At 53.8% G+C, this 11,511-nt stretch overlaps 1 protein-coding gene across 1 annotated transcript in view; it reads right to left on the bottom strand.

Moving 5' to 3' along the window:
• The window catches only part of LOC103195569 (BTG3 associated nuclear protein), a 69,531-nt gene that overhangs the window by 34,779 nt on the left and 23,241 nt on the right, over nt 1-11,511 (bottom strand). Inside the window, exons 6-7 of the mRNA XM_007939157.1 lie at nt 10,594-10,833; nt 6,414-6,581 (exon numbers count right to left, since the gene is read on the bottom strand). Coding sequence (XP_007937348.1) covers nt 6,414-6,581; nt 10,594-10,833 — 408 coding nt within the window. The remainder of the gene's footprint in view (nt 1-6,413; nt 6,582-10,593; nt 10,834-11,511) is intronic.

Below are 11,511 nucleotides of genomic sequence, written 5' to 3'. Positions count from 1 at the left end.
GGGTTGGCAGACAATGGTCCTATAAGTGTATTTGTATGATCTGAATTCCTAGGTGTATAGTAGAGCTGACAAGGGACAAGGTTGTAGTCACTTCTTGGTCACAGCCAGCTACCCAGAGGGACCAAGTAGTTGAACCTGTGGGCTCAGGAACATAGTCACAGGGGACATCAAACTCAATGGGCATAACATACTATACAAAACACTGTTCCACCTCCTACTTTGGTGATTAGAGACTGGAATCTTAAAAGCTTGCAAGCTGCCATCTAGATGCAATAATGGGTCTGTCCTTGTCCAGAGCAAAGAAGAATGAAGAAAACCAAAGATTCGTGGAAACAATTAGTCCTAGCGACTGGTACACCATGCGATCCTCAGCCTATACAACTATGAGACCAGAAGAACTAGATGGTGCCCGGCTAGCACTGTGAACCACTTGGAGGGGGGTCTATGTAGGAGATCCTGGACAGAGAGGGAGAACAATGTGGAACAAAACTCAAAATCATTTGACAAAAAAAAAAAGGGAGGGGACCAGGTTTGCTGGTCTGATAGAGCCTCGTGGAACCACTGAGACTATGGCCCCTAGCTGCCCTTTAGTCTGGAACTGAACCCACACCTATGGCTTCCAGACAAACAAAAGACAGGCAAAAGAGTTGAACATTTACCTGAGGCAGATACACTCCTTGGAGAGAACAATCATGGGAGAATAGAAGGGCTGTGTACGCACAGGGAGACAGCTCAGGGCAGGAGGCATGGAGGGATGGACGCAGGGAAGAGGTAACTATGGAGAGGAAGTGGGAGGGGAGCTTTTGCATTGTGACAAATTATACTCAATGTCATGAGATAAAGTGTATGTGAACTTCTGTATGGAAAGTGAATTTGCTCTATAAACTTTTCTCCAAATCACATACAAAAAAGTATTTGTCATGACGTAGGTGCCCGAGGAGCGTAGTGGCGCATACGGCTAAATACTCTGCTGCTACCCAAAAGGCCAGCAATATGAACCCACCCAGTGGTTGAGGGACAAAGACCCGGTGATGTGTTCCCATAGATTTCAGCCTGGGCCACCCTAGAGGGCAGTTCGACACTGGCACGCGGGTTCACGATGAGTCCCATCGATTCCCGGTCACACAACAAGAACATGTAAGCCCCCACCTAAGATGTTCGCTCCCTAGGGAGGCCAGCAGGAAGGCGGCTTCCCAACAGACTGAGCTGTGTGTTAAGCATCATACCCAGCTGCCTCAAACTCAAGCACATATGATGGTTTACACAGTGCTGCTCAAAAGACGAGACAGGGCAATACACACACTTGAATAATGTGATTTTTTAATCTCTTGAAACTAGTGATTTTACGGTTTGTACTCAAACTGGCTGCATTAATTCATTTTTGTAAAGGCTAGCCTTGGCTCAGCACCTCATTCCCAGGATTTATCTGACAGTCCCTTTTTGTGCACTGACGGGGCAGCAGTAAGACAAGCCCAGTGGAGTCACTGCCAATGCCAGGCGATGCGGCCCCGCCTTAATCACAGTCTTCTGGGTTCTTTCTTTCTCCAAAATAGCTCCAAGTGCAGACTGCCTTTTTCAGGCTGAGATTAGAGGCAAAAAGACAAAGATTCAGAAGTCCCTTCAGCTAACCAGCTACTCGGCTTGACCCGACAGTAACCAGGTGTGGAGTGAATTAAAACAAGAGAACATTCAAAGAATTTTTTTTTTTTTGGAAGGAAAGTATTGTATGTTTCTCTCTGATCCCTTTCAGTTCCAGCCTGTGCGAGAAGGGGCCCTCCCTGGAAAGCTTTTGTCTTCTCACCCAATCCACAGGGAAGTAGCATGGGTCCTGCGTCATGACACCAACATCACAGGCCACCACAGTGCAGGGACCTGCTCTTATCCCTCCAAAGCAAAGAAACAGCTCGGGGCCCAAGAAGTCTGCTGAGGCTCACCTGCCCGGAACTCCATGCTCTTCCTGAGTCCTCACGTTGCTCCACTGCCACTGCAGGACACCGAGGTCCAGGGCCGTGAAAGCTGCACCTGGCTCAGCCACAGTCACAGTCAGAGAGCTGGCAACAGCTGGCCACACGGACATCAGACATCCTGCCTCTGGGCCCTGCTGGGGACTGGGGTGGGGCAGCAGATGGGGGCCAGCTGTGGCCTATGCCCCGTCTGCACTCCCCCACCCTGGCATCAGACACCACGTTAGAGCGACTCCTTCTGGCCTTCCACGATCCTGACGCTGTGGTCCCACGTATCTACCAGTTGTCATCTTGGACGCTGAGAACCTCCTACTAAAGTCCCTGACAAGTAACTGGACCTGGACTTCCATTCTGGTTCAATCAAACAAGCCACTAACCTTACCAGAGGGCACTATACAGGAAGCCACCTGGACTCCACACAAGCCTCGGCTGGCAGCGCCCCCATTCTTCATCTCCAGGAGTCCCCATCCCAGGGTCCCCTCCCAGGAGTGCCTACCCAGGAGTTTCTACCCAGGGGTCCCCCATCTAAGCGTCCCTATTCAAGAGTCCCCTTCCTGGGGGCCCCCATCCAGCAGTTCCCATCCAGGAGTCCCCATTTCTAGCTCCTGCCTCACTGTGCTCCTGATTTCCCTTTAAAGCCCTGAATACAGTCATCCCCCTACTATCATTAATTTTTATTTCACAACTTGAAATTAGAATCATCATATAAATTCACTGTAAAATTCCATCCATTCAAATCCAATGCACCCATTGCAAGTGACCCTACACCCACCCCACCTAAAGGACTGCGCTTCACTCCTGACCACGGGCCTTCGCTGTGGAGAGGCGCTCTTTCAGGAGCAAGCGGTGCGGTGGACGATGGATGCTTCTCTAACTGCTCCCGCCCCATCTCGTAACAACCGAGCCCTAGGCTGAGGACCCTGGTATCAAGTGGGCTTTCTTCGGACGCTGGGTCAACCTTTCCTGTGTCCTGGCTCGTGTGGTCATGTCTGATTGGATACTGGACACTGAATCTGACTATTGGCTGTCACCTCTCTGGTCTCCTTTCAGAAGTGTGAAGTTACTTGTGGTTCGACTTGCTTCCTTCCGAGGCTCGTTTGTAAGCTTCATAGTGCAGATCTAGGGGTCCAGCCTGTGTGGCCCCCTCCCTGGGAGGCCACCTCCCATCCTCAGCACCCCTTACTCTTGGACAGTTCTGCCCCACTAGGCAGGTGGGGCCGCAGGGGCCTCCAATGACAGCCTGACTGACAGGACTGTGCGCTCGGGCTGGTGGGAAGGTGCACATGCCCGGCCGCTGAGCTTAGGGACCGTTTGGCTCACAGGGACTCGGGCGCTCCTTCCCCAGCCCCCTGGAATTTCACTCAGGTGTGCGCAGGAATTCAGTGAAAATCAGGAGGTGCCCGTGCACATCCAGGAGGCCGCTTGTCTGGAACGCACTCCTCTCTGGAACTCTGTGCTGCAGCTCTCAGCTGCCTCAGCCTCCCCGGACCCACAGCTACCACCTCAAGTCAGTGAGACTGCTGGCTTCGCCTGGAATCCCGCTCTCTGCTCTGCACCTCCAGAGAGAAAGCCAGGCAGGTGGCAGGGACTGGCTCATGTGTCTTCTCCTCCCTCAAGGATCACAGTCCTGCGCTGCCTGTGGCCTAACTCTGAAAACAGCTGTCTCAGACATTCTGTCCCAATTTCTCCATCAAGGGAGATCGCTGGTGCCGTCACTGCACCATGGCTGAGGGCAGAAGTCCACCCCTTAATTCTAAACAGCATCTTTTGCAACTACGAAATTAATACAATGTCTGTTACAAGTAATTTGGCAACTATAGTAAAACACAAAGAGGAAAATGAAATCACACTCCTGCTACCTAGAGACACCGTTTTAAAGTTATCACACATTGGTTTTCTTACCTTCCCCAGACAGCTACGTGTTCTCAATCACAGGGGGATCACACACCAATCACCCACTTTGCTAACATCACTGGAGCAGCCAGATCACTGTCCCGTGTGATGTCACACGACATGCATTTAACCCACGCCCAGTGACTGCCGCCTCTCAATTCCCAGGACTTAGCACCTGACTGTGACAGAAGGGTTTAGAGTCCTCTGTAAGGGATTCCTCAAGCCATTAGAAAAGGTACAACTTGTGTGGCCCACGATAGCTGGCCATCTCCTGTCTTCAGAACTATCTGCCAACAGGAAGACTAAGTGTCTGGTTACCACCACCACAAGCGGGAGGGATGAGCTTCCTCATGTCGCCTCAGGAAGAACAAAAGCCAGAGAGAAGGCCAGGTGGCCCGACTGGTAGCCGGCAGTATTTTCAGAGGGAGGTGTTCCAGCTGGCAAAAACTCCACTCTCTACGGAGCCAACCTGACCCACTCACCCTAGAGCCTGGGCCCAACCCCAGTCCCAGCTCCAGTTCCCAGAGCTACGCCAAGAGAGCTACCATGGGGAGTGAGAAAAACCCCCAAATGTTTTAAGTGAGCTTTTAGAAAAGGAAACGGGGTGGAGGTGGGTATGAAAATCTGTTTGCAGCTGCGACCTGCGGCGAAGTGAGGCTGGGAGCAGATGAGCCTGGGAGGTGAGAGCTACTTCCGCCCACACCCCTTCCTGGTACCGACCGAGACTCTCCCACAGAGAGTCTGCCAGTCAGAGAGCCATGCGAGTCCAACAAGAGCCCTCCTCCGGGCTCCAGCATGCTGGCCAGACGTGCGAGCTGCGGGGTGCCACCATCCCTGTCAGCAGGATCCTGACTGAGTTAGGGGACTCGCGGCTCTGGCACTGACGACCACTGCCTAGGCGTGTCCTTACTATTCTGTCACTCACACTCGTAAGATATGTTTGGTAAGTTTGAACATGGATGAAAATGTCTACTGTGTGTTTTAAAAAAATGGACGAATAGAGATTTTAAAAAGGCTTTCAACAGAATTCCATAATTATAAATAAGTCATGACAAGAATTTAAATAATTAGTGGTTCTATTATTTTTTTAAATTTAAGATCTTTGGAAATACCGCTACCAAAAACAGAAACTCGTCTCCTCTGTGAGAACGTATGTTGGCCACCTTCAAAGCCTGTGATTATGTTAACACACAAGCAGAGACTGAGGCACCACATGGGAGGACCTGCCTTCTCTGCTTCAAGACGATGCTCAAAACTCTCTTTTAATAAATAAAATGAGCACAGAAGCCCCATAACCACCCGGTCCTAAAGGACTAAGTGTTTGTTTATCAGGAACGTTTCTGACACTCACACTGCCCCATGTACTCATATTCTAACCTACGCTGGACCACACAGTCGTCAAACAGGCTCTGTTACAAAGAAAAAGGCCACATTTTCTCAAGGAAAGTGAGTGAGTCTCTAGTAACCGGACCAGCGCTTGTGTGGTCAACGGCACAGGCAACATGTGATGTGCACTGTGTATGAGGTGTTTCTACAGTGACCATATGCAGCAGGGGCCAGGGTTCAGAGCGCATATCCACAGTCACTCCCAAGTGCACCACTGTCTGCTGGACAGTAAAGTTCATTTTAACTTTCAAGGGCTCTGTTTGAAATCACTACAAAAGACCAGGAAGCACTTACTGGAATAACTTGAGGCCTCCTGGGGAAGAGGACACTGAAACCTACTGTCGTTAGTGGCAGGGAAAGAAACACTCCGGCAATGCTTAAACGGTGTCTGCTCAAAAACGGAGCAGCGTCTCTCCGCGTGCAGGGAGTTCACCCAAGCCCCACACTGCAGAGTAGAGAGGGCGCGTCAGCCTCCCTGGCCCTTCTTCTGAGCCACCATGCAGAGAAAACCGAGAAAGCCAGCAATGCGTCAGAAGCTCCATAACCAGACACAGGGAACAGGAAGGGAGCTGACGCTCACCCATTGCCACTCAAGGTCCTGACCCAGCTCCGCCTGCGGTTCAGAACTTACAGTGAGCGCTGTGTGCGGCCCTGGGCCCAGTCCCCACCTCTCTAGGTCATGATGTCAGAAGGGATAATTCCCTGGAGAAGGATGTCATGCTTGGTAGAGTGGAGGGTCAACGAAAGAGGGCAAGGCCCTCAATGAGATGGATAGACACAGAGGCTATGACGGGCTCAGGTACAGCAAGGATTGTGGGGCTGGCCCAGGACTAGGCAGTGTTTCGTCCTGTTATACACAGGGTTGCTGTGAGTCACAGCCAACTCACCGGCACCTAACAACAGCAACAGCTAGGAAACCTCCAGGGAGGCCCACGAGTTCACCAACTGGGCCTGGGCTGAGCTTCCCATCCTCACAGCGTGGAGGGGCCAAGTGCTCAATCAAGTCCAGCCTTTCCCCCAATGCCCCCCTGCAAACCCCACAGGAAAGCACTGCCTCCTGAGTCAGGCCAGAGGCCTGCTGGGCATTTGCCACCTGCTCAGGCCATTGCGCTGACCACGCCAGCCACTCCAGAGGCTGGTGGAGAGAGAGGCCCAGCTGCCAGAGGGTACCTGAAGTGCTGTAGGACGATGAGGACGGGGTTCTCCGGGAAAAGCTCTTGACAGCCAGGCTCTGGCCTCGCTGCTTCCGCCGCCAGGCTGTCCGGCACTTGGAGTCGATGCTCTGTTTGATTCGATACCAGTCCGATTCCGTGATTCCAAATTTATAGAACAGGTGACCTGAAAGGATATATCTCGAATGAACACATGGTGAGGCCAAGGTCAAGGTCACTTCCCATGTGGGACACACTGTGAGGTAAAGACTGCCTTCCCGTGCAGGACACACAGTAAGGTCAAGGCCCCTTCCCCATGTGGGATACACTGTGAGGTAAAGACTGCCTTCCCGTGTAGGACACACAGTAAGGTCAAGGCCCCTTCTCCTGTGGGACACACTGTGAGGTAAAGGCTACCTTCCCATGAGGGACACAATGTAAGGTCAAGGCCATTTCCCATGTGGGACGCACTGTGAAATAAGGGCTGCCTTCCCATGCAGGACACACTGTAGGTCAAGGCCCCTTCCCCGTGTGGGACACACTGTGAGGTAAGACCAACTTTGACACAAAGGGGTGCTCTCAGCTGAGCTCCTCCTCCGTCGTATTTGGAAGTAACACAGAAAATCAAATTTTACAAGCGCCTAAAGCATGTTACTGCTAACCAGAAGGCTGGTGGTTCAAACCCACCAGCCACTCCTCGGAAGGAAGACTGAGCAATCTACTTCCGTAGAGATACCACCTCGGAAATCCAAGGAGGGGTCACTATAAGTCAGAATCAACTCGATGGCAGTGAGTTTGGTTTTATAGTTAGCCAGGAACTCTGGTGGTGTAGTGCCTAAGGCATGAGACTGCTAACCAGAAGACTGACGGTTCAAACCCACTAGACACTCCTCGGAAGGAAGACTGGGCACTCTACTTCCGTAGAGATACTGCCTCAGAAACCCAAGGAGGGGTCACTATGAGTCGGAATCGACTCGACGGCAGTGAGTTTAGTTTTTTGGTTTAGTCGAGAAACTATCTTCCAGGATCAGGTACAATAGCAAACGCTCTTGGCGTCCCTGACTGCTAGGAAGGACCCTGAGGCCCCCTCCCCTGGCTTTTGAACATGCCGCCAGTTGACATGATATTGACTGTACTTCGGTCTCCTGAGGGCAGAGATGACGTCACACCTGCCTGGTTCCTGAGACCGTCTCAGGGCCCGCAGTCTCCCCTCACTCACAAGAAAGCACCTCACAGGAGCCACGTTCTTGAGCCACGGAGAACTCTCAATACACTGCTGAGACCACCCCAGAGACCCTCTTCAGCAGTGTGGGCACGGGACGTGTGGGTCGGGGTGACGCCACCACAGCACCCACTCCCACACTGAGTGGCTACAGGAAGTGACAGTCGGCAATGTGGGAGTCCCAAGAAAGGCCTAACCCAGCAGGCTGGCCTCCTCCCTCACTGCCTCAGGAAACCGCACTGAGCCACAGGAAAGCAATGGATGGAATTCAAAATTTCAGTAACAAAAAGATTGAGCTGAGAAACGTCCTGTTTTGACTTAAGAGCACTGAGACTGGACTATCTACTGCAGGTCAGGTTACTGTCCGGACCCTTCTACTCTGTTCCTGTTGAGCCCCAAACACTAGAAACAATGCAAACAGAGGAAGTGTTTGTTTTTCAAGTCCCCCGCTCAGTATCAAAAGTTCCCTTTGTTTTGGTGAGATACTCCCTGAATGCTCCCAGGGACATATGCTCAAGATGTCGCTGACTCCAAACATAACAGCAACCAGGACTCCTTTCATGCAGGTCCAAGGAAGCTGGGTAAGGAGGTGGGACCACAGGAGCCCGCACCACTGCAGGATAAGGAGTCACCACCGAGGAGCTAAGGAGCAGCTTTCCACCCTCACACAGAAAAAGAAATTCTTTCCTTTCCAATTTCTAATCACGGATTGTGAATTCACGGACTGGGACATGCCAGGTGTGGCTTCAGGCACTGGGGACAGCCTCAAGAAGCCCTGGCGGTACTGACTGGTGACAGGAGAGGCGAGAACCGGCTTTCGTTTCAGGGCCCGAGTGCTGGCCAGGCCTGCCGCCCCAAGACTGGAGAGCGGCGCAGTCATCCAGCGCCCATGCATCTGCTGCACGTGGTCTTCAGGAAGAAGATGGACACGCTCTAGAAACCGCCCTTGCCTCTGCGTTCCCTCACGCGAATGCAAGGAACAGCCTTCCAAGTTCCTCGAGGGATTAGAGAGATGACACAAAGTTTGAGAAACTTGTCGGCAACAGAACAGAATACAGACAAGGTGCACACGGTACGGACATGCAAAAAGAGCAAACACATCCAGGAAGAAATGAGTTGCAGGACAAACAGGCCGCACAAGCTCATCTACCCTAAGACCAGAAGAGCCCAATGGTGCCCGGCCACCACTACCACTCACTGTCCCCACAAGCCCCACAAGTTGTGACGATTAAGGGCCTTCCCCTTCCCAGAATCCCCACGGTGGATGGGGTAGTTTCACTTGAGGAGCCAGCTCCCAGCTCCCCGGCAACGGGCCTCACAGGAAGTTGGGAACTGCACCGTGGGGAACAGGACCGACTGACACAGACACTACTTGCCAGCTCGGGTCTGTGGTGGGTGGCCAGCGTTCATCAGCGTACAGGAATGGCAACCACCACCACTATGGATGCAGTCCAAAGTTCAAGGCAAGAGAAACACAGACGGTGCCAGCAACTGAGCCCTTGGCTAGTCTTGCCTTGATAGCAAGTGGCCCAGAAAAACAGAAGCCATCTGTAGCAATCTCAGAGGCGAGCACCCCATGCACCCAGCCCCCACATTGCCAGCCTCAAAGCTGAGCTGGCACTTTTCTCCAAGGAGGGACAATCGAATCCCAGAGGAGGGAAAAGTGGTGACTTAACACCAACTTTAATCTGTAAAACTTTTACTTGTAATTTGTGAAAGTGGCAACCAGGAAGGATCAGTGCCCTGAGGACGAAGCTTTCAGACCACACTGGCCCAGATCTCCAGCCAGGCCTCATGTCTCCAAGCTTCTAATCCACACGCCAGCCCTATTTACCAAGGTTCCTCTCGGTGGCCCCATGGATACATGCTGGACCCCACCTCACACAAATGCACTTACGACACATGTAGTTTAGCCTCCCTGTGGTCCCCACAGAGAACCTGCACGAGACACAGCATCTGATTCCCAAAGCTTAGAGTCTGTGCCCACAACAGACACCGTGCCAGGAGGCATAGCTATGCCCTGCCCAGGAGGACACAGGCTGGCTCCTGTGTGTCCTGTCCAGCTGAGCTGGCCCGAGAGTCCCTCTGACTTATGGGGTATGACTGAGCTCTCGGTCTGAGACATCACTGGGCTTTGATGAGCTAGCCAGCTGTACACAGCCAGCACCAACGCTCATATGTGACGGAGGGCATGCATGCATGTATCCACCAGCCCTGCAAAATGCTGCCTGGAACCCACAAAGCCCTCTGTAGAGCCGGCTCTCAGGCACAGCCCCCGGACGTTTGTGACGTGCCTTATCTCTCCTATTCCTGTCTGGTCTGCCTTCTGTCCTTACAAGCCACGCACATGCCTCTGGAATCAGGCCGACTGTGAAGGATGAAGGGCCAGTGGGGAAGTTGACACAGGCAGTGAGGGCCGGGGAGAGTCCGTGCACGCTGGCCACCCCCTGAAGTGTCACCACAAAGAGGATGCAGGCACAGCCAACTTGAGCAGCGCCGCTCCTCCAGGCTGGACGGACATGGTGTCGGCACGTCTGGCCTACACACAAAGGGAGGGCAGGCACCCCGCACCACTGCAGACACCCGGAAAGGCCAGGTCCCCAGGCCACGGCAGCAGAAGGGCCCCCCGTCCTCCTCAAAGAGTGTTCCCAGGACATGTGAGCCTGGAAGTCCTGAAAGAGCCTCTAAGGAGCCAGCTGCTCCCCAGCACCCTCCGCACCCAGAGCGCCAGGCAGCCTGCTGTAAGGGATGGGCCTGGTCCAGAGTGGTGCTCCTTCCCGGGCTTCAGAGTCCAGGGGCCCAGAGTGCTGCCCCTTCCTGGGACCCGGAGTGCCACTCTTAGCCCCGTGATTCGTACCAGGAGCCCAGAAAGCTGCCTGTTCCTGGCTGTCAGGAGCCAGACCACCACCCGGGTGCAGCGTCCACTCGGCACTTCACTGCCGGAAGCCTGCCCTGGCCACGCAGCGCCCACACTTACACCGGATGCCGTAGATGGTGAGGGGGTCAAGCTGCTTCTTGCCATGCTTGCCCTGGCCCGAGAGGTTGGAGACAGCCTGCACCTCGCGGTGGAAGAGGTAGTCCAGCAGCGTGAGCGCCATCTTCTCGGCAGTGCGGCAGTTGGTGCTGATGTGCAGCATGTCCGACGGGATGATGGCGCAGCGCACCCGCATCTCGGGGTTGTTCTCGTCGCCCAGCCAGGTTCCATTGGGGTAGTCCTCTGGAAGACAAGAGCACACCCAGGAGCCACCGGGGCCGTGAGCCGAGGACGTGCACATGTCAGAGCCGCCCGAGGCCTCAGCTCATACACAGGAAGACCCGGCATTCTGTGAACCTTTCCCTGTGAGCTGTCAGCACCTCACAAGCAGGACCTACGGAGGCAGACTCCATTTCCTGACACAGACGGCTCTGGTCTCGTCTCGCTCGGAGAAAGCGGAAAGGCTAACGCTCACCTCACTCTGAACCTCCTGGTACTAGACACCTGGCCCTGGGTCATAGCCTGACACGACCCATGTGAGCAGGGAGGTCCCTGACTCTGCACCCCCTTTCTAGGCACCTTAGCAAACGCAGGCCTTCCTTCATCAACCTACACGGCCACCAAGGAGCTGCCACCAGGGCGTATTTCACAGAGGAGGAAACAAGGCCTCCACAGAGGTTCCCTACCTAGAACCTCTGGTTCCCTACGAGCCACGGGGTGGCAGGGGGGAGGAGAGGGCACAGCAAACGGAGGTCAGGGTCACAGGTCAGGGGAGGGCGCAGCTGAAGGAGGCCACAGGTCACAGGGCAGAGGAGAGCACAGCTGAAGGTCAAGGTCACAGGTCAGGGGAGGACGCAGCTGAAAGTGGTCAAGGTCACAGGTCAGGGGAGGACGCAGCTGAAAGTGGTCAAGGTCACAGGT

Source organism: Orycteropus afer, unplaced genomic scaffold (assembly GCF_000298275.1).
Source record: "Orycteropus afer afer isolate SDZICR_OR568_19922 unplaced genomic scaffold, OryAfe1.0 scaffold00057, whole genome shotgun sequence".
In the NCBI taxonomy this organism is placed as follows: Eukaryota; Metazoa; Chordata; class Mammalia; order Tubulidentata; family Orycteropodidae; genus Orycteropus; species Orycteropus afer.
This window is presented reverse-complemented; position numbering and strand designations above follow the sequence as displayed.